The sequence below is a fragment of the Chlamydotis macqueenii genome, chromosome 11, assembly GCF_036417535.1.
Source record: "Chlamydotis macqueenii isolate bChlMac1 chromosome 11, bChlMac1.mat, whole genome shotgun sequence".
NCBI classification, from domain to species: Eukaryota; Metazoa; Chordata; class Aves; order Otidiformes; family Otididae; genus Chlamydotis; species Chlamydotis macqueenii.
The window spans coordinates 4,397,302-4,420,520 of record NC_141566.1 but is presented as its reverse complement, the minus strand read 5'-3'; the positions used below and the strand labels follow the sequence as shown (position 1 = coordinate 4,420,520).

The window sequence follows — 23,219 nt, the reverse complement described above, 5'->3', positions numbered from 1 at the left end:
ATCAGAAGGGCGCCGGGGGCCAGCCCAGCCAATCGCGTCTACCGGCCTGCTCCCCAAGTCCCTTCGGGCCGCAGTGCCCGCTGGGATTTGTAGTCCAAGAGGCGGGAGGCGATGAGCTGCCGCTGGCCTCCGGCACTACAACTCCCAGGACGCCCCGCGCGGCGGCCGTGTTGTGTCTCCGTGTCGGGGCGAGGAGGAGGATGGTGACAGCGGGAGGATGGAGTCAGGTGAGGGGCGGCGGCGGGAGGCCGCGGCGGGGGAGAGGGAGAGGGGCGAGCGGGGTGCGGGCCCAGCTGTTGGGGCGGCGGTTGGCGGGACGAGGGGGCCGTCGGCGGGGCCGCGGCGGGAGGCGCCTGCGGGCTGAGGGGCGAGACGGGGTGGGGGGGGGTCGGGGTGGGAGGGAGACATGGCCGCGGGGGGGGCTGGCCCCCCTCCTGCTGGACTGTGGGGGGCGAGGGCCTTTTTTAGGGGTCTTTGGGCTGAAAAAGAGACTGGTTACCCTGCAAGCGCCGCGAGTGAGGAGGTTTTTGAGGGAGGTGCCAGCGTCGGAGGTTCTGTGGCCCTGCAGACGGTCCCGAGGAAGAAGTTTATCCCGGTTTTCCGAGGTGCCCCGGGGCTTGGCGGCCCCGGCCCTGGCTGCTCGGCCCGGCTGCTGCAGCTCGGCGTCACTTCTGGTTGCGTTTTTACGTGAAATGGTTTGTTTTGTGTGTTTACCTGGTGACTGATCATTCGTTATACTGTATATGTGTGCTCTTACTGGAAGAGTAAAAGGTAATTGTGTTTGCTTTTGCTTTCAACTTCTGATTTTTTAGCAGTATATTCCTTAAGGTTGGTATCTAAAATAAATGACTTCGTATTAATTTTTACACTTGGAGGCCTGGTTTCCTCTTCCAACAAATCCTACTTTAATTATCTAAAAATTGCTTGCATGGTCCTGTTTACGTAGTACCCCTTGTCATTTGTTATTTTACAGTAACTAGATCTAGCGTTGAATAACAACATCGATACATCTTTTCTTCTGAAGTGTTTCACATCTCCAGTTAGGAAAGCAAAACCCAGTCCTGCTCACACTTTTCACATGCTTCCAGTGAGCACAAGGCCATAATTGCTCTGAGCGGCAGTATTTGCACATTTAAGACCAAGCATGGGTACATATGCCACGATCCTCCCTTTCCTCATTTCCTTGACTCAAATCTTACTCTCGCTGCAGTCAGCGTGAACTTCTGCTGCTGGCTTCACTCAGGCTGCTTATAATCAAGGTGTCAGCCATGTTATTCTCTCAGCGCTCGCTGAGGATCAAAATAAAAACCAGCCAAGACATTGGATGTTTCCGTGACGGAACAGCTTGTTAAAAGAAAAGAGTAAACGCAGCTGGCAGCACCGTTCAGAAGATCCAAAGACTGCAAAGACCAGCTACAGCTAGTTCAGTTGAAGAACTCAAAGTTGTGCATAAAAGAACAAAGGGGCAAAATGGAGTTTGAATTGTGTATATTTTTGTTCAGTTTTATCTAGGTATGAAAACCAGATCACTATTTTGTCAGACTACTTAGAAGAATTTCCAGAAACCGATGAGCCAGTGTGGATTCTAGGAAGGCAACACCACCTAAACACAGGTATCTTTAGAGTAAAAACTCATCTGTAAAATCTGTAGAGCATTCATAGATTCACATGCAGCAGCAGCTGGTGATTTCTTTACATTCTTTAAATGTCTCATGAGAGAAGTTTCTTCTTCTCCGTCAACAAACAACCAACGATAAGCAGTGGCATTCGTCCTAAAGTGAAACCAGAACTTTGCCAATGTACTTTCTGCCATAATTCACGCAAAGAGGTCATACTTGGAGCAAAGGTTAGTCAGGTGTGAGGCTGGTGACTTCTCAACATCAAATGCCTCAGAAATAGATAAAATAACTTCTGGGGAATATTCAGTATTACTCAGAGAAAATGCAGCTAATAATGTTCTTAAGAATTCTTCAGACCCTTTGGGAGAATTCTGTAAGTGCATGAGTTTAAAAAAAAAAAGAAAAAGAGAGAGATTTAATTAAATATTACAACCTTCTCTTAAAATGACTTTGTATTGGGTTTGATGGTCATGCATAACTCCATGTTGGTTTGCATGTAGAAATTCTTAACTTGCTTTACCAGTTCTTTCCTGAGGACATAGTTCTTAGTTGTTTCATTCAAGCTGGGCATACTCATTCCGAACACCCTGTAAAACTTCATTGGCTAATAATTATTTCATCCTTAGTAAGTTAACTTTAATTATCAGTCTACAAAAGCTCTCTGTGTTTGAACAGGTAAAAATGTTTTCAGTATAAGGAGTCTTCCATGCACTCTATATATTGACTGTACAGGGAAAATTAGAATTGTTCAGTTTTAAACGTTCGTTTTAATAATTTCTCTCCTCTTAAAAATATTCCAGACAAATCTAAGTTTCTGTTGGATATAAGCGCTCGTCTCTGGTTTACGTACAGAAGAAAGTTTTCGCCTATTGGTGAGTATCCAGCGGACCAGCTGCCTTGTTATAAATTAGATAGCAGGATTAGCGATGTTATCATGGACTGAAAAATTATTTTTACAGTATTAGAACATTCTGAGCATCATTTTAACTGTGCAAACAAAATATTAAAGCTGTTACAGACTGGGTTTACTTGTACCTGTATATAATCAGGTCTTCACGTTTGCAGAAAGGTCTTGCTCAGTGCCTTTTGTCAGTTGTCAGGAGATTTTAACTCTGAAATGTTCTCTCTGGCCCTGCGCTCACTTTAAAGCCCGTATCGATCATAATGAGCTTTTTTAACTTAGGGGGCACTGGTCCTTCGTCTGATGCTGGCTGGGGATGTATGCTGCGCTGCGGGCAGATGATGCTGGCACAGGCACTGATCTGCAGACATTTAGGAAGAGGTGAGCACTGTTGCCGAGTGAATTTTTGTGTTGTTTGGAGACTGTTTAATTTTTGCTGTAGTTTTCCATAAAAGCACAAAACCCAAATTTATTAATGAAACTTTCCTTGGTGCCCTGATAGAAGTTACTAGTGAATTATTCTCGTCTGACAGGGCGAAATCATGCCCGCCTTAAGCAGAGAAATAGAAGTAGAGGGAGGACAAACAGGGAATCCCATCGTTGTTATTTTGTAAATCTTTTTGATGAGTGCCCAGGTTGAGGCCAGGGAAGAACCTGCCGCCATGGGGCTGAGTTCTTACCCTTCTCTTTGTTGCTTGTGTAGCCATCAAACGTTCACACACAGAGACTGTGTGACTAGGGACATAGTGACAGACATCACACAGAGTGCTTCACAGAGCACTTACCTGTCACCAGCCTGAGGCCCAAACCCCACAGCAGAACCCGTTAGTGCAAGCTTTTAAGCCTGTATCACCACCTCGTGTCCCGGGATTGCAGGTGAGTGTCATAGCTCTGGTCTGTGTGTATGCTTAGAAATCTAACAAAATCTAAACAGAGCAAATAGAATCACAGAACGGTTTGGGTTGGAAGGGACCTTCAAAGCCCATCCAGTGCAGCCCCCCTGCAAGGAGCAGGGACATCTCCAACCAGATCAGGTTGCTCAGAGCCCCGTCCAACCTGGCCTGGAATGTCTCCAGGGATGGGGCATCCACCACCTCTCTGGGCAACCTGTGTAGTTTTAAACAATCCTGTAAGCTCGCATACAGCAATATCTGTCAACTCTCAGCAGCGAGCACTCAGAATATAGTTGCAGTTGACATTTTTTATTTTATTTTCCCAGTTTTCACCATCTAGCCTGTGATGATAAAGGACAGCTTGATAATAAATGACAAACTGTGACTTCTAGGGACTAAACAAAATGTAAATATTAGAGATGAATTGTACATTAGTCTTTTAAAATCTCATTGTATAGCTTTTTAGTATCCGGAAATATGATGAGGACGATGGAAACGTTATTTTTTAATTTGTATAACTTTTTTCCTGGAAGATTGGCAATGGGAAAAACACAAAAAACAACCAGAAGAATATCACAGAATCTTACGGTGCTTTCTAGATAGAAAAGATTGCTGTTATTCCATCCACCAAATGGGTAAGCACACACATCACCTTTTTTTTTTCCCCCCACTAAAATTCCTACTGTGTTGAAACTTTCTAATTTGAAATGTTAATTCAAAGTTGTAAAAAGGTGATTATGAAGACAATGTATGTGTTTATATATAAATAAAAATGCATGCAAATGGGTGCAAAGAAGAATAATTCAGAAATGTTATTAACTGAGACCTAAATAAATCTGAATACTAGAACCTGGCTCTGGGTAAGCCTTGGGTACCAGAGTTGATAGTATTAAAACAGACAGTCGTGAAGCTTATTGCTGTAATTTGCAATAAAGGATGCTAATATTTATAATTGTCATTACAGTTTAGAAACTTGTTGTAAAGGAACCAGCAGCCATTAAGATTGAAAAGAGCATAGATTGAGAGATTAATTGTTGTTGCTAAATACAGTTCGCAACGGCTCTAGAATGTACGTCAGAATATTAGCAGGTCATACTATCGAACGTATATTGTGACCAGACTCTCTGTGGTCTTTTTTTTTTTTTCCCGTGTGTGTGTTTTCCCTCACAAAAACAGCGCAGATGGGTGTTGGAGAGGGGAAATCAATCGGAGAATGGTTTGGACCAAATACAGTTGCTCAAGTACTGAAGTAAGTTAAGTTACACCCGCTCGTTCAGAGTGTACTCCCTGGGGGCAGCTACGCTCAGGGACCAAGCTGAGGCCCGAGATGCCGTTTCAAAGGCTGGTCTCCCTCTCTGGCTCAGAATCAGGACTATAAATGCCGTGTGTTTGCACGTACAGCGCGGACCATGATGCTGTAGCCTGGTGGGCAGGTACTGGGTTGGGATTGGGCCAGCTCTAAATTTTATTACACCGAGAGCCTGGGGAAGACCTGCAAAAAAGGTCTCTCCTGCTCTGCTGGCTACATGCCCTAACCAGTAAGCACCAGAGACCGGTATTCCTTTCCACAGAGTGGCACAGCTTTGACAGGTCAGGAGTGCCACCGTGCAGGTTAGGGTGGTGGTACGAAACACCAGAGCGAAGCCATGCAGGCCAAGAAGGGAACTGAACTGCAATTCCTCGCCGTCTGCACTGCAGTTCTGCCTGAAGGCTGCTGTATAAAACACGGGCAGCTCCTCCTAGTCTAGAAGCCACACTTAGAAGAGTTGAGTTTGCTCTGTTTCTAGGGGACAGGTGGAGGTGCCAAATCTCAAGTGCAGGCTAGACTGCAGGTCGAGTGCTCAGCAGGGATTCTCTGCAGCCCTGGGACAGACATGCATTCTGGAGAGAGGCAGAGGAGCTAAAGCATGCCCTGGCCTCCAGCTCTTTTCACCTATGAATTCTTCATGGCTTAATGCTCACATACAGGTTTTTCTGGCTTATTTTAGACAGCTGACTCTGTGCAGCTTAATCGTGTAGCTCCCTTCCCCAGAGTTTTGGATTTCACACAAGAACTCGTGTGCTATAATGCCTCCGTCCTAACTTTGGGGTGCCGAAAACCTTCAGCTGATACAGCATTTAATGCTCTGAGTCTGCTGCCCACACGTGCACAAAAATAGTTCACTGAATTTAGTGGAACTTTTTAAGTAAAAAGCAATGTGCAAAACTGGCACAGGAAATTTTTCTCTAGACAATGCCAGGCACAATCAGCAGGATCCCATTGCAGAGGCTGTTAAATGCATTAAAAAGTAATAAACCTGACTGTGTGGTTGAGCTGTGACTATCACTGCATTTGGCAAAAGGACAGAAGCAGCTTTCACATGGTACAGTGTGTGTGCTTTTCCAGGTACCACTCAGTATTTATTTTTCTAAATGTATTAAACATGAAATATTCAAAGTTATTTTTTTATTACATGGAGACTTAAAAAAAATCCAGCAAATATGTTTTTCCAAAGAAACAATTTAACTTTTTAACTCAAGAACCATCTAATTATCCTGAATGAAAAGCTACCCTTGTGGTCCTAATTAGTTTATATTCATTATTACCTTAATGTTTTCTAGGAAGCTTGCTTTATTTGATGAATGGACTTCGTTAGCAGTTTATGTATCCATGGACAATACGGTGGTCATTGAAGACATCAGTAAGTGCAACATTATTTCTCTGGTTACAGTTTTTGATTTGACTCCACTTTCCTGAATGTATCTAAATGTGAACAAAATACTTTTTGGCCATCCCTGCTTGTTCCCAGGGTAAGAAAAGGAATAAAGGAAACACAAATTCAGGTTTTGGGTGTCCGGAACTAACGCTAGCATAGAACGATGTAGGCTTATTTGGTGGCCAGTTTACACACCGCACAGTTTGGGAGAAGCTAGAGTTTGGTTTGTGCTATGTAAACTCCTACCCCAGACATGGAATGAAGTTGCAGTTCATAGAAATACAGAGAATTGTTTTTAATAAAGAGTTCACCAAAGAGATACGCTTTTGTCAGGCAAAAGAGAAACCAGGGGCAGATCAAAGAGAAACACATGGCCAGGCTTAACTTTCAGTTGTAAGAAAGTGGTATTTAGCCACAGCCTCTGTCTGCTTCAGTCCCTGCTTCTGCGTATTTTACGTTCACATCCCTGGAAGAGAAGAGCTCCCTGAAGAGTTTCTAATGCTATCATCTCTGCCATTTCATCTCCCTGACATTTTATGGGCAAAGCTTGACAGTAGTAATGATGATAGTAGTAAATGTAACTTCAGTCTTAAATTTTCATCCCCTCCTCGTTTAGGTCATGTCTCACTAATATGCCAGCACGTCCAGTAGAATTACTTCTACCAAATAGCTACAATTTCCATGCTCTGCTCCTTTTGGCTTGAAATGGGAGCTCTGTAAAGATGTCTGGCAAAGTAGCTGAATTCCTGATTGAGAGGAAGATCTGCTCCGTGTTCCCTTCTGCATTCACTGATTTCTATTTTTATTCCCACAGAGAAGATGTGCTGGTCTCCTCCCCAGAGCAGCAGCGCGGCCCACAGCACTGCACACTTGCACAGGAGCGCGCTTGGCCGAAATAAGAACACAGCAGGATTCTGCACAGGCTGGAAGCCCCTCTTGCTTATTATACCTCTACGGCTAGGGATAAATCACATAAATCCAGTCTATATTGATGCGTTTAAAGTAAGGGTTTTTCAGTGAATTGTTTGTTATTGTGAAATAAGTTCTGTTCTATCAATAAATAAATCAACTTCAATTTCTTTTTTCTCTCTTTGAACTCCTAGGAATGCTTTAAGATGCCACAGTCTTTGGGAGCATTAGGAGGGAAACCAAATAATGCCTATTATTTCATAGGATTTTTAGGTAAGGAAAAAATAAACTTATTCCAAATATCCATATAATCTAAAGAGAGATTTTTTTTTTTTTTTTTTTTTTTTTTTTTAAGGGGGAATAGTAAGCAGTTTAAGCATGAGAACAGAGTAGAAGAAATATACCTCAAATACTTCAGGAACAGTATGATATCACCCTTACAGGAATAGAAAAGTAGCAGCAAAGCTTGACATAAAAATAAGTAATGATATAAGCAAGAACAGCACACTGAGAAAAGTTGATAGCATTCAACAAGTGTCAAATGTCACTACTGCTAAAATACTAAATTTTTCCTAATCCTTAATGCTTCCTAATTACGGGTGTCTTGTTTTATTCTTTTGCTTCACAATTTTCTTAAATTATTTTATCATATTTTGTCGCTTTTTCACCTCCTGCCATGTCTTCCTTTATTAATTAAAGCAATAGCTACTATTAGATTCAGTTCTTCAGATTTCACCCCAGTTTGATCCTTAATTTTATGGATTTTTGTTCTTCCTTTTGTAAAACCTGAACTGTTTTAGTCAGACTTCTTTGTTCCAATTTCCAATTTTCTTAAAGACTCCCTTGCTAGAAAGTCTAGATACGGACTGCGATGATAATCTTATTTCTGTCTTACAAGTCTGGATGGAATTAGTGTTTATTAAAGTCTCTTGCTTATGACCAACACGTGGATTTTACCCATGCAGGCAATGAGCTGATCTATTTGGACCCTCACACCACCCAAAGTTTTGTAGATTGGGAAGAAAATGGCACAGTTGATGACCAGAGCTTCCACTGCCAGCAAGCCCCACACAGAATGAAGATCATGAATTTGGACCCTTCGGTAGCTTTAGTAGGTGTTAGGAAATAGTAAGCTGTGTATGCTTTATTTCAAAGTAATACCTCTCTATATTGGTAAGGGCAGCAATGCATTTCCTTGAGCAGAATCAAGGTCACAGGGCAGTTTTCTACGATCTAAAATTCAACGTGTGGTAGTATACGTATTAACTGCACAGGATACATTAATCTCGGGTCAAGCAGGCAACGGGCTGTTTGTGTGCTAGGGAGCCACTTCATTTTCTGTGCTGAGCAGCATTTACCTTCAGCAGGAAGTATTCTGAAGGTCAAAGCAAGGAACTGAATCAGGTTTCCTTGTTTTATTCCATCACTACCACATATGCATGGTGACTTTGGACAAGTCACTTAAGCTTAACTTATTTTATACCAGAAGTTACAAATCTTTAAATAGAATTACTTGTAAAGTCATCCAGTATACGTCACAAGAATACTGGTGTAGTTGAAGAAATTAAATCTGATCCCATACCAGTGTCCTTTGGCTGGGTTGTGGGCGATTGTCACTTGAGCCATGTTTCTAAAGCTTTAAACAATGCATAAAGGTACCACAGCATCCTTCATGCCTTGACATATTGTTGTTATTTAATACCACTACTGTATGTTTTTTTTTTTCCTTAGGGCTTCTTTTGCAAAGAAGAATGTGATTTTGATAACTGGTGCAGTCTTGTACAAAAGGTAATAATGCTATCTTCATTTGCTCTGTATGAAATCATGTGTACTTTTTTTTTTTTTAAATGGAAATTCCCATTACATCTTTCTCTACGCAAATTAAATGAGCCATAGAGAAGAATGCATCAATGCATCAGGGTAAGCCAGCGCCACTGAATTGCTAATGGGAGCTTGTTCAGCATTTTGACAACCATGAGCCCTGCCACTTGGAAAATGGCTGTAAATCTATACCCTTAAAAAGTTTTTCTTTTTTTAGCACTGCTATGTTACTGGCTGAAACGTAGTCATTTGCTGAGAAATAAATGTTAAAAGTAAGTTTTAGCTGCCGTGTTGTAGCAATTTCTTTATTTATTTGCTTCTTGATCCTTTCAAATTGTTTGACATAATACATTATTACGTGTTCTAATTATGACTGTTAGTCCCTGGTACCACAAAAGATCTGGTTCTGTAAGTGGTGAATCCCCCCAGCTCCCGCTGAACTCCAGGACACACAAACAGTGCTTGCTGCCACAGGAAAAGGACTTTAGGACATTTCTGCATGCGGCTGGTATACCAAGTAGCAGAAGTATGAACACGAAGTAGCATCAACCTCTAAAGGCATTTATTTAAAAAAAAAAGAGGCTAAGGAAAGCAGTTTGTAAATAACTACAATACAGAATATGAAGTAGCTTACCTGATGGAAGAGGAGTGGAGTTTGGCTTCAAAAATAACTTGTTTATCCTGATCAAAACCTATCCTCCAAAATCTGTTGGTATTTTTGAGCTGGTAGATCTGTCCCCACTGATCAAGAGAAAACTTGAACACAGAGAGGTGCATGCAGGTAATTTTCTTTTAAAAGGCAGAAAATACAGTATGTTCTTGGAGTCTGTTTGCTACATGTAAACAAATTTATAGGTGTATGGATATCAAAGCTTATTAAAACACACCGATTACTTGTAGGATAGTTCAAGAGACCTGTCTTCCAGGTGTGTTTCAACTAGGAGAATATTAGAGATCTGTGAAGCAGTGATTCATAACGGCAGGTACTGGAAATAACAGGTTTTCACTGTATGTCTGCATAAAGCCTTTGGTTTTTGATAGACATACATAATTAGAAATGTTTTTAATGAAGCAGACATTTTTTGTGCTTGAAGGTTCTCCTGAGGCATCTTTAAAAATGAAATTATTCTGTCCTTAGGAGATTCTAAAGCAACAGAGCCTGCGGATGTTTGAGCTGGTCCAGAAGCATCCACCACACTGGCCTCCGTTCATACCTCCAACAAAGCCAGAAGTGACAACGACAGGAGCAGGTGCGGTACCGACTGAAAGGGCTGTTGTGCAGCAGCATGTTCCTCGTTGCCAAACAACAATCATCACAGGTGGAATAGCGATGCTTTCCTAAGCGTCAAGCAATCACCACATGATTCAATGCCTTATTCTCCTAGAATGTCAGACAGTTATCCACACAGGTCACATACGAATCCTAGCACAGATTTTTTTTTTTTTTTTTTTAAAATCTTACAAAATACTTTGAAGGACACATTCCAGAAAAGTGGTTTTCTTTTTTATGTTTTTAAACAAACAAAATCAGGCATGTCTTTTGATTCTAAATTGTTTTGTGTCGTTTTTATTTTCAGAACTCATTGAATCTACTGACAAGCTATTTGAATTGGAAGAAGAATTTGAAATTCTGAGCGTATGAAGGAAACTGTGGTGACCCTTCTGACTATTGAACATATTGCTAATATTATTGCATTGACTTAAATCAAACAGCCATGTTAGCCCCAAAGTGCCTGCAATTACAGATAACAGAGCACAAAAACCTAGTAGCATCCAAAACTCCAACAGTGACGGTTCCTGCTGTCAAAGAGCTTCCCCAGATGGAAAGGCAGTAAGAGATCTTACAGTAAGACCCTGAAAGGGAACCTCTTTTTAATGTGTGTCTTTCCTGAAGACAAATGGACCTCTGAGATAAAGGCAAAAATAAGTCTATCACTGGGCTGTATGTTTGGAGAAAGGGATAACACCAAATGGGTATTTCTTGCTCTCGTGTAATGCAATAGTTTAGTCCTTAAAGTAAAACAGTCTTCAGTTAAGGAGGATGTTTACTTCTGTTCCCTCCTGTGGGCTGCATCATAGAAAAAATACATCGTCTTGTTTAAGAGATCGACTGGATCAGAAGAAAATTGTTTCCTTGTTAAATATTTTAACATGTATTTGAGCAACCACACTTTATTACAAAAATGTTTCTGTAAAAGGAACTGTGTCTAATGTATACGTTTTGCAATAGCCTTCCTGTTTCTGGGAAACCTCAAGAGGAACAGGAGACTCAAATAGTTGATATAGATCACAACCACTGCTATAGATATATTTCACCTTGACCTTAAAATTCAGATCATTAAAGCTTAGGCTGACTTTTCTTTCGGAGCTAAAATGAGTCAAAGGTGGTTTAACTGTACCTTATTTATTTTAAAAAAGATTTACACAAGTTTCTCTGTTACAGCACTTTATCTGTGCATCTAATAAATTTCTTAAAGCTTTTCATAGGTTGTATGCTGCTATATTTTGTTAATTTGTTTGTGTGAACTAAATATAAACCAGGTTATCTGAAAACTTAATATATATGCATATGCAAATTACTTAATTGTTGGGTTTTGACTTGTTGCCTTTTGAAATCTGTTTTGGTCAAAGTGCCTTAATTCTACAGGTTTATCAGAGCAGCCTGTGCGGTTATATTTCTAAGGCCGGGTATCTCTCTAGCAGCCATAAGAACAGCTCAGAATAATTAAAGGCAAAGATCTTTTAATCCGTGATGAAGTTCCTTTTTGCTATCACGCAGTCCCCGTTATGCTCATTTCGTCATGCTAGTGTAACGGACGTGCATCGCACAGTTTCATCTGCACCAATAAATGACAACATAGAGAAACACTGAACGCTGTCTCCTCTCACTTGCACTTCTTGATCAGGGCCAGTGTCATTTCCAAGAAAACAGCGAACCAGATCATATTTCATCTTGTTTGCCTTCAATGTTTATTAACCACAGTTTGGAAACCATACACTTAGAAAGAATTTAATTTTCTTCCCCTGTGCGTGCATTAGCTGCATGGTTTTTTTAAAACAAAGCATTACTTCTTAATTAATACATGAACTTCTTGTTCATAGAACAGCGATTGTAGTGCTCTCCTCCTCACAGACAAAAATGAAGTGAAGCCCTTGTTCTGAAATGCTCACTCGTGAGCAGTAACTGCTAAAAAAAAAAAAAAAAGCAGCACCTAAGTTAAAAAATAAAAACAACAAAAAAATCAGTGGAATACAGCATACTTATTCCCCACATAGCTCATAGCTGTTAAGTAAGCACTCTTCAGAGAGGAGGTCTTGGCCCTGCAGACCTCTTGAAGAAGTATGTTTGGTGGGGGTAAACAGGTTTCTGAAAATGGGGCTGACGGAAGAATGGCTGGTGACTGGAATTGCCACCCCACGCACCTGGCAGAGCGGCTTGCGTGTAATCTGTGTGGGAGAAGGCTGGGTGTGTAGGAACTTGATGGAAGTTTGGACAGTGACAGGAGTAGAGCCGGGTTATTGCAGTAGAAGCAGTTCCCTAAAGACAGCGGTGTTTAAAACGCGTAAAGGCTCTGATCCTGGGGAAAAAGTGCCAGTTACTTGCACAAATTTTAAAAAAGCAGTAAGCTTCACTGTGTGCAGACAGTGTTTAAAGTTGCATTTGCATAACCCAAGATGTAAATACAATATGGTCTGTCTGTGCTGGGACAGCTAAGAAGTAGACTGAATATTCTGCATACCAGGATTGCCACGCAGGAGCGTTAAAATGCCACAAAGATATTTGCAAAATGCATCCAGAGCAGTTGCGGGTCTTTCACAATTAGGAATAAGTTAAATGAAAAACTAAATTGTTCTTCACAAATTCCCTGCTCTTCTCCAGCGTGGTTCAACTCTAGAACACACAGAGCTCTCTGCCTCAATCTAGGAAGATGATATATTACATGTGTAAATAATCATTAAAGGTAAAAATATTACCTGCTTAAAAGTATACGTGTTGTTAAGTACTTGGCTGAGCAGAGCTAGAGCCCTAGAACCTCGTAAAGAAATAATACTTTGAAATGATGTCTCAGTCTGGCATTACTAATCATTTTCTGAACAATTCTGTCTCAAAGATTTTAAAGCCAAGGTGACAGTGGATTTGCAAGGCACTTCTTTCAAACGTCCTGGAATGTCAATATGTAAGGATTTCACATGCTTCACTCTAGAGAAGTTGATAACAGTAACTTAGCCCAACTAAATGAATTCGTTATGTATATTAGCATACCTGTTTCATGGCTGTCCCTCAAAATACAGAAGGAAAGTACAATTAGTGGCACTTCTCTTTAATTCTGCCCTGAAGGAAAGTGTGAGAGTTAACAGTGCATATACTAGAAATACAACTTTCTAAACTAACAAGAATAAAGCCCAGAGGAAGAAGTATACACCACATCGTGACTACAGAAGTAAAAAATGTCCATCCCCTAACTGCTTACTCCTGTGTCTGCATAAGCCTGCATGCTGTCTAGCAAAGCCTCTACTTTTCAAATACACACGGCTTGAATAGTTACAAGTGTGCCAAGGCTACCTCAGAAAGGAAACTGACCTTCCTAGGAGTGAAATGTTTCTGGGGGCTGCGTATCATTTGAGTGCAAGAAGATAAGCACACACCTTGAAGGAGGCACTTTACCTGGAATACATTTCAATATAAAGCTATGAAAAATGCTAGAGGTGTTCTGGATTCATCTTCACATCCAAAATTGCAGTTTTCACTGGAGTAGCTCTCTAAAGTCAACCATGGATGAGAGTCTGGTGTAGAACTGATTACCTGTCACTGGAGGAAGGAACATCCCATCTGTTTAATAAGCAAAGCAAAACAAACTAATCTTTGAGTCTTCCTAAGGAAGTTATCAACCATTAATGCTTAGTGTTCCTAAGTCACCTACGATGCACTGATAAATTTTAGCTAGCTCTGTGTTTCATAGGAGAATGACTCTTCATTCCCTTACACTAGACCAAATACTGTTTGCAAAGGCGCTAACAAAGCACAGGTTTTGAAAAGTCTCTCTTGTTGGTGACTGGCACGTGCCTCGGACAGAGGAGTGGTGTAACATGAGATGGGAGTTACTCTTCGGTCTGAATAAGGAACTCGCTGAGGATTTCTGAGGTAGCCATAAATGAGGGGAAAAAAACCCACTGAAGTAAAAGCATAGCACCATGTTCCATTAAAAAAAAAAAAAAAAAGGTTTCAGAGCACCGGTCTTCCTCCTCTGCATGCAAACTCCTGGACTTGACACTGGATTTTTGTAGAATTCTGGCTGTCTTGATTCACCCACCAACCACACACAAAACAGGTTTATGAATGTATCCTTCACGTCAGTGATGTCTACTCTTGGGTAACACAGACTGTTAATGTTACTGCATTTTTGTCACTACAAGTTCTTCATGCACACTTGGCAACGGCTGACCCTCGTTCGAAGCTGCCCTGCTTTCAGAGTTTCTGAGGGAGGAGCGCTGACAAACTGCTGCGACTGTTCCACGGTTGTCAGCCAGAAGCTGTACTTGTTTGCAAAGTAATGGCACGTTCCCCTAGCACCATTGCATTCGATGAACGGAGTAGCACGGAAATCCTCCAGGCAAGAACCAGGTGAGACAAGGGACTGACCTCCGCCTTCTGCACCAGCCGCAGTATGCTGAAATGAAGACGGCAATTTAAATGAATTCAGAGGATCCGAACGGGAGGTAAACCAGGGGAGTCCTCCGGTTCCATTGTTAAAAGAAGTAAAACAGACACCCAAAACCGTACCTTGGCTACGCCTGTCTGTCTTTGGAGTCAGGGCCAGAGGTGAAGAAGCAAAGGACTTAGGCTGAATGTACCAGCCTGGCATAATGGAAAACCAGCTTTTCCCTTGCCAAGCTGGGAAAATTTGGAAACAATAATTCTGACTTCATACTTTCCTAACAATCTTATACTAATGAGCTTCTAGGAGAGTGCAATGGAAAATGTTCTCCTTTTTTCACTGAGAGAAGGGATTAAGACAATGCTGTAGCTTTATTAGCATGTCCACATTTAAAGGTTTGAAGAACAAAGAATATCTGTGTCCAGTTCTGGAGCCCCCAGCATCAGAAGGATGAGGACCAGAAGGAGAGGGTCCAGAGGTGGCCACGAAGATGATCAGAGGGCTGGAGCACCTCTCCTATGAGGACAGGCTGAGAGAGCTGGGGCTGTTCAGCCTGGAGAAGAGGAGGCTCCAGGGAGAGCTGATAGCAGCCTTCCAGTACCTAAAGAGGGCCTACAGGAAAGACGGGGAGAAACTCTTCAGTAGGGCCTGTTGTGACAGAACAAGGGGCAATGGTTTCAAAACAGAGGGAGGTAGATTTAAATTGGATATTAGGAAAAAATTTTTACAACAAGGGTGGCAGAACACTGGCCCAGGTTGCCCAGAGAGGTGGTGGATGCCCCATCCCTGGAAACGTTCAAGGCCAGGTTGAAGGAAGCTCTGAGCAACCTGATCTGGTTAAAGGTGTCCCTGTCCTTGCAGGGGGGGGGTTGGATGGGCTTTAAAGTTCCCTTCCAACCCAAACCAACATCAGGCCAGCTGGTAAGAAACGCACCAGGGCAAGGACAAGGCTCACAGAACAGTCTCGGTCACCTCATCACAGAGGAGATCTAGGAATGTTTAAAGCTGCCTTTGCATTCTAGCAACAGTATCCTCACCATAAGGAAGGAGTATCCTATCCACAGGCTGCGCCAACCCAGGGGACACTGTGGGATGGTGATGTCCTGGCTGTGCACGGCCACAGCCTGGGAAGGTGCTTCGCAAACCGAGCACCGACTGATGTACTGTGGGATCTGCACGCTGTCCACTGGCATCATGGGGATAGGAGCAGTGGTGGAGAGCCAGTAGGACTTGTCATTCCGGCTGGCGTAGTAGCAGACTTCATTGATGTTGCAGTAAATAAACGGCATGGTGCTGAAGCGAGGCAAACACGAGCCAGCAAAACCTGGAAAAAATCAGAGAAGTGGTCAAATCCATCATCTGCCAAATGTTCCAACTCACATCCACCAGACATGAGTGGCAGAAGATGGCACAAGTGACACTGCTCCCAGTAAGGATTCTGGCCAAACAGCCTTCCACCACCTCTGCTCCAACCACCTGTGATACCAATGAAGATTTGAAACGGGATTTTGGCCTACATTGCTTATGCCCGAGAGAATCCTGTCAACTCACCAAGATCCTGGTTGTGTGACTTTTCCTGCCCCTCCACATACAACAAGCTGTAGCCCTCCCAGAGCTTAGTCATTCCGACGGGACAAGGTGGGATTTGGTCTGACTGGCTGTGCTTCACCAAAGTGTATCCAACGCCCACGCTCCGACCAGGCATTCCCGGCAAACCAAGCGAGCCCGGCTTTCCAGCAACACCTAGAAGACAGAAAAGGAGTCACCATTACTAACGCACAGCGTGGATGTCAGCTGGCTCTATACCCCATTTCGGCATTGCTGTCATTGTGTTTATGGCAGTCTCGTACAACGAGGAGCCCAAGTTTTGACGGTTGTTACAGAATACCCAGGCTTACCAGTTCCACAGTAGCACCCCCCCCTTTCCTGCCTCATTTAATTTTCTTTCTTTGCCCAACTCTGGTGCCAATGTGTTAGCACATATCTCACAGTACAATAATTCTGAGGATCTCAAAGCACCAACCAAAACCTAATAAATTCATTTTTGCTGCGGTGCTCTTCATGATGATATTCCTTTGACACAGAAACGCCAGAGGTTCTACAACAAATCTGTGGCAGAATCCAAACCTCTCTCTCACCGTGCCATTCCTTTACTATCTTTGCTTTTTTAGATCTCCTAAATAATTCCCACATCCACAAAATGTTAAAACCAAATGATGTTCAGAATTGTACCTAGGGAAACACCAGCAGTCATAGACAACAATAATGTGACATAATCTTCCTCACTGAAGATTAAATTTACTTAATTGCAGATGCAAGACAAGATTGTGTACTTCCCCGGGTCTTCCTAAGGTAATTCATCGTTGGGGAGGCTCTCTGCAGAACCTGTAGCCAAACAGAATTCTACTGATTGTTTCTTTCTGACCTGTGCTTCACAAATCATAAAATTACCTTCATATCCTTGTGGTCCTGGGGCACCCGAAGGCCCTGGATCCCCGGCTATGCCAGGTGATCCAGGTAAACCATCCCGTCCTTTCAAACCAGATCTTCCTGGCAGGCCTTTTGCACCTGAAACGAAATACAATTACTACTATCGTTATTTCCTCGTCCTATTGCCTTCACTGCTGCAGTCATATTCCAGAGAAGTACGCTGTTGTCAGCCACGCAGAGCTCACTTTCCAACCGCTGTGGTTACAAACAACGAACTCCATACAGGGCTTCCACATGACCTGCTTGTCTGTTACAGGATCAAGAGGTGCAGCCGAACGTTAGCCAAGGCTGAAAATGCAGCCCTGAGATCTGGGATAAGCTACCGATTTTTGTCAGAAGCCACATTGGACCTAAGACTCAGGTTTCAATGTGATGGCTGTGGAAGTCTGTGAACTCTTATCTCTGTCTCACAAGATTCCTGCCACTGGGAAAATGAGAACTCTCTGGTATAATGGTCCGGGTGTTGTAAGCTGAAGGAAGTTGAGCTACCTTGCTGAAATTTTGCTTGAGTTGAAATAACTTCTTTTGCTTGATTTCACCCTTTTTTCAAACTAAAAATTGGCTTTGCTGTTCAGCCTAAATATTACGTAAAATTAGAGCCACTGGTTTGTACTAAATTCACCTCTCCCTGATATTCGATGATGAGTTGACAAATCTTTGAAAAGTCCCAGGGCAGCGAAGGGTGCTTAAAATATAAAGGCTTAGAATTTAGGGGGATGTTGGAGGAGGTGCCTGCCTGTGAAACTCTAGAATCCATTCAGGACTGTCCTGACCCCAAACCAGAAAGATCTGTCATGGACTGGATAAACCAACAAGAAAATAATTGTTCAGGATGGTACAAGTTAAAACATAACAAAATAGTATAGAGACAGATCGGTAGTACGGAAGGTTAGTATTAAGTATAAAGAAATATGTGACTGGGAAACAGATGCACAACTTTTGTAAAGCTTAAGTATTAAAAATCATATAAATGGGAGTAATTTCCCACTGAACTTGTCTCTTTCCACCCTCTGCAGCATCTGTTACCTGATTGCCTGACCAGTGTTACTGAAGGCGCTCTCAGCGTTCGCTCCCTGCACGTTTATTCACTTTAGGAACTGACAGCAGGAAGCCAGGAACTAACACAGCTCTACTCACTGTGATGGGGTTCAGGATGACATCTAGGGGGAAGGGCTGGTGCTAAGTGATGTTCCTGCTTTAGGAGTTTTCATGAATAAAAGAGAATACTAACGTCTAAAAATCGCCTAAATGGCAGGCCTAAGGAATCACGGGGACTCGCTAGGCCTAGGAGATTCAGCTGGTGCAGGACCCACCAAAGGTGTTTTGCCAAACAATATCAACAGTGGCGCGGTGAAGTTCCCAGCACCTCTCCAGTTACAGTGTTTCACTGACATTTCAAATAATTCTCAGTGGTGAAGCATTTCCGTGACCACTCCACCTGCTAGTACCAAAGCTGGTATTGGGTCAGCTGCATCACAGGCTGCTGCTCCTAATTGTGGAAACCTAATTAAACACCACTATAACAGTGCATGAACAGAATTTATCAAATACATTCGAATAATAATAAAACATGATATTTGTATGCATTTTTCTGGAATTATTTCCTTTATTAGAAAAACCTGTAAACCTTCCTAATGCATTTGAGGAAGCAGTGTTGCTCCTCCAGAAGGCCAGCGTTTCAGTGCTGTGAATGTACTTCTTACCTGGTTTTCCAGCTGCGCCCTGGAATCCAGGATCTCCATCAAAGCCAGGGACACCATCAATTCCTGGCAGGCCAGGTAAGCCTGCAGGGACCGTGATTTCTTCTGGCTGTGGGGTTATACCCGGAGCCCCTTGTTGGCCAGGGAGACCTGCACACAGCGCAAATGACAGTGTAAGTACATCCCAGAAAACTCACAGTTTTGATGATAATAGAGACACGAAGGAGCTAAATTAAGACTGCCTTAGTACTTTAGCACTGGATATCTTTGTAAAAAGTTATATGTTAAGCTCTTTCTAATTTATTTCAGTCTCTAAGAGTCCCCCAAATAACCCATTAACAGAGCTCTGAAATTTTCTCCAGCCCAAACCACCTCCAATAAAGTGAGGCTTTTCAAATCCTCCAGCACTCACCTCGACGGCCCATTTCACCTTTCAGCCCAGGGTAACCAGGATCCCCCGGAGGCCCATCTTTACCTGGCATCCCCATGAGGCCAGGCTCCCCTCTCACACCTGCAAAGAAACACAGCTTAGACCTCAGGGGCCAAGCACAGGGTCCTGACTCTGATCCACAGCCGGGGCACGGAGAAACACACTGATGGCAGCAACAGGAGTTCAGCTCTGAGATGGAGGGCACCACAAGGAACTCTGTGCCCATTCTGATGTCCAGAACGGCCGCAGAGCCTCAAGACAAGAATTTTCACGGTTACATAATTACACTTTATTGAAATATTCTTCCCCTTCCTTGGATAACCCAGGGAAACTGTTTGGGGAGTTATACATCTTTTCTATCTGGAATCCATCTCTATGCACAGCACAGAGGAAAGGGGACCTGCCAGCCTACAACGACAGCATACAGTTCTTCACCTGGCAATGGTTCTCCATCCGTTCCCAGCTTTTGAGCTGTGCGGTTTCTTTGAAACCTTTTACTAGAGTTCTTGTTTGCAGCTGCCTGCTGTAGTCTCCTTTGGCAGAGACCAAAGAGACAGCAACCTGCTCCCTGCCTTAGCCCAGAACAAGGCCTCTTAACTCCTACAATCTTCTTAGCCTCTTGTGGAAACCTAAACACACCGTACTATGCCTCTAAGCATAGGTGACAGGTGGGATGGAACAACATCTCCAGTCTTGCACTGAAGAGCACTTGAAGCTGGCCTCGCTTTGCTGCTTTTGGAATCAGCAGGTAAAACCTGCACAGGCCAAAGGGGAAAACTTAGACAACACACTCAGCTGTGCTTCCACCTGAACGAGGATTCATTTCAAAGCAGTCACACTAAACACACAGCAGCCCTTCCTACAGGCAAGGTGACCGCTGCCAAACCACATCCAGGGTCCTTCAAGGCAAGATTACCTTTGAATCCAGATGCTCCAGGGAGTCCAATCGGACCAGGGCGTCCCACATCACCCTTAGTGCCTCGCAAGCCAAGAACACCAGGGAGACCTGGATTGCCTGTGTCACCTTGGTCAGATGCTGGGCCAGGAGGCCCTCGTGGTCCTGGAGGACCTGGAAGACCTAGAGAAAACAGGGGTAATTAGCACAATCTGCTCCTCGGGCAAAATAAATGCTGGGGCCACCCCCAGCGCGTCTTTCTAGAGGACAGTCATTGTTTGGGTGTCTCTATTTGCAGTGGTGTCCTCCCAAAGGAAAAGAACCAGACTCCACCCGCTTAGATCCACTTAAGTCTCATAAACTTTTAAATCCTTTTAACGACAGTAATTTAACTTCAAATTCTGGACTGAGGATAGCCCTTGCCCCACCTGGTAGCTATCCTGGTGACACAGACATTTCCTAGGAGAATGACAGCAGTGGCCTCAAAGCTTTGGCCAAGGAAAGGGCTAGAGTCTCAGCCTCTCCAACAAGACTGTGAGGTATTGAATGGGTACCAACGCCATCATGACAAATCTTTCAAACTATACTTGCTGTCGACCCTACAGCAAGTGCTTCTTATGTACCTCTAAGTAGCAACGAAGCTTTGCTGCCTCCAAGCTCTCACAGGATACTTCTAAACTTTGGAAACCACAGTCCAAAATGGAGCTGGCGTCCAAATTTAGGCATACTACGCTGGACTTAAACACCTACCTTAGTGCCCAAGCCTGTCTTCAGTACCACAACAGGTGTAATGAATATGGAGTAGAGTGCTTTAATAACAGGCTAAATTAAATCAGGATTCAATAGCAGGAACTGAAAACAGACCTTCTCATTCCTGATCCCTGATCTAAAACCCAGTTATTAAAGCGACAGTAGTCATCCAAAGCCATTTCCCCTCAGAGCTCTTCAAAAGAAGCATGTAAGGAAACAGAAATCCCCTTAGCTAGTCCACTCTTCTTAAGAGGCTTCTCTTCGTACCTGAAGTCCCATCAGTTCCCGGATGGCCAGCATCCCCAGGTCTCCCATGTATATCAGAAGGAAGAGAAGCTCCAGGTGTTCCTGGCAAGCCAGGCAGTCCCACAGGACCAGGGGGACCTAGAAATTAAAAAAAAATACAGAATGAGAGAGTGGAGCCAAAGCTCTTCGGTGATCTTCACAGACATGGACAGAACTAGCAGCTGAGTAGCAATTATATTGAGGAGAACAAAGAAACATCTCACTACATGAAGGGAAAAACTACATATTCTGCTGTTCAGGAGAGATATAGACACTGTAAGAACTGTGTAATCAATTGTTTCTCAAATATATAGCCACGTCACAGATTTAACTTCACCTGTCAAACTACCAACCAGGAGCTCTCTTTGGTAATTCTGCTGACCATGCAAGCCATTAATTTGTGCTGCAACCCATCCTGCTGGGCTTTCAGAACATCAGTATTTACCCATGTCTCCTGATGAGCCTTTTGGTCCAGGGAATCCTGGAGCTCCTCTAGCCAAGCCTGGAGAACCTTCTTCACCCTTGGGACCTGGGAGACCTGCAGGGCCTTTCAGTCCAGCTTCACTCAGACCTAATTAAACATGGTTAACAAAGACAAGATATCCTATCCAAACTGCCTAATAGCAGTTAAATTATTACACAAACTATATTGTAATAATAAATGAGCCATTTACAGAGAGTTCTGCTGTTTTCAGTAGAACAACAGAAAGAGATCTGGTGCCTCATGTGCTACTTTGGTTGTGCAGAGTGAATTTAAACAATCTGCAAGGTGCTGAGAGAGAAGTGTATGACTGTTCTGGTCTTTCCATAAGCTCTTGCATAAGGATGTGAACACAGCACTCCTGTGACAGGACTTGCCTGTCAGCCCATATGCTGTGTCTCTCAAGAGGATGCAACATAGACTCAAGCTTCTGATCTTTAAATAACCTAGTGGGCTTCATGCTCCAACACGGAGACATCATTTTAAACAGCCTACTACAGAAGACAAACCGAGGCACAAGTGGTGCAGGGCAGAGGCTTCCAGGATCAGCTTCTGATTTTACTGATGCCTTTCTTGAGCTCCATGTAATGGAGGGCTATGGGAAGCCATAAGGAAACATGCCATCGCTAAGGCCAACTCAAAGCAAGCATTTGATGCTGCCCTGCTTAAGTCAAAATGTCCATTAGAAATAGAAGAGTTTTACTATTTCATTCCATCAACTATCCAGCAGTGATATAGTCCTTCAGGAATTCAAGGAGAACCATCACTAGAAAAGCCTCTTCACTCCACAGGCTGCATCCTGTTCTTACTGGCATTAAAGAATAATTTGTTCATGCGTATTCAATATCCTGAGGTTTTTCTTCAGGTTATAATTAAATCCAAAACTGAGTGAAATAGGGAAATTTTGTGAGGAATGCTGCTCTAATGATGGACCAGTGTATGCATTTCCCCAGCTCTGGCACTTCTACTACACATTTCCTTTACCTGGTGTTCCAGGAGACCCTTTTGTGCCTGGCAAGCCATTCAGACCATTCAAACCTGGAAATCCATGAAACCCTGAAGAGACATTGAAAACACATAAGTGAACAAACAAGCAAATAATCTAGTTTGGTAGAAATGCTTAAGATGTTCCATGGAGACTACAACACGTATGAGAAACCTGACACACAGGGGAACTCAGTATGTAAAGTTTTCCTTCACACAGGCCCCCTTCATGGAAACTCTTCCCACTGTTCTCACTGGTTTACCCTCAGTGAACACCCATCCATGATCGAAATCAAGGGAGAGCCTCTCCCTTTCCAGCCACTCCTCTGCTCATTTCCAGCAGCTGGTGCCTGCACTAACATTGCCAAGAAATGAGGTACTTCCCACGCGCAGCTGGCCCACAGGCAAGACTGCTGCCTGCCTGCTGTGATATACTTGGCTGAAACACTGGTTTCCTGACCCAATTTCTCTTGCCATGTGCAGGCTCCACATATACCTTTAGGTCCTGCTGCTCCAGGAGCTCCAGGGAATCCAACAGATCCTGGCTGCCCTGGAGGTCCTGGTGGCCCAGGGTCTCCTCTCAGCCCAGCATTTCCAGGGATTCCTAAAAACAAGCAGAAAAATGTTCCCGTATTACACACCCAGGCTGGAACAGCTCACAGCTCCATCTTACAGCTTCTGTTTCTTCACTTAACTCATAAGAAGTGT

The 23,219-nt window shown here is 43.2% G+C and overlaps 2 protein-coding genes across 2 annotated transcripts in view; one reads left to right on the top strand and one right to left on the bottom strand.

The window, feature by feature from the left end:
• Positions 1–126: 126 nt before the first annotated feature.
• On the top strand, positions 127–11,323 carry ATG4A (autophagy related 4A cysteine peptidase). Its single transcript, XM_086756103.1, has 13 exons — positions 127–227; positions 1,503–1,613; positions 2,420–2,491; positions 2,803–2,901; positions 3,947–4,048; positions 4,590–4,662; positions 6,015–6,094; positions 6,924–7,111; positions 7,213–7,291; positions 7,984–8,129; positions 8,750–8,806; positions 9,978–10,089; positions 10,417–11,323. The coding sequence occupies exons 1-13, from the start codon at positions 218–220 to the stop codon at positions 10,479–10,481; spliced, it is 1,194 nt and encodes a 397-aa protein (XP_086612229.1). The 5' UTR covers positions 127–217; the 3' UTR covers positions 10,482–11,323.
• A 2,754-nt stretch (positions 11,324–14,077) lies between these two features.
• Positions 14,078–23,219, bottom strand: part of COL4A6 (collagen type IV alpha 6 chain) — a 92,692-nt gene continuing 83,550 nt past the window's right edge. Inside the window, exons 34-44 of the mRNA XM_086756679.1 lie at positions 23,008–23,115; positions 22,512–22,583; positions 21,492–21,617; positions 21,029–21,145; positions 20,033–20,194; positions 19,099–19,197; positions 18,690–18,836; positions 16,948–17,064; positions 16,048–16,239; positions 15,534–15,820; positions 14,078–14,508 (exon numbers count right to left, since the gene is read on the bottom strand). Of these exons, the coding sequence (XP_086612805.1) occupies positions 14,248–14,508; positions 15,534–15,820; positions 16,048–16,239; positions 16,948–17,064; positions 18,690–18,836; positions 19,099–19,197; positions 20,033–20,194; positions 21,029–21,145; positions 21,492–21,617; positions 22,512–22,583; positions 23,008–23,115 (1,688 nt within the window). The 3' untranslated portion in view covers positions 14,078–14,247. The remainder of the gene's footprint in view (positions 14,509–15,533; positions 15,821–16,047; positions 16,240–16,947; positions 17,065–18,689; positions 18,837–19,098; positions 19,198–20,032; positions 20,195–21,028; positions 21,146–21,491; positions 21,618–22,511; positions 22,584–23,007; positions 23,116–23,219) is intronic.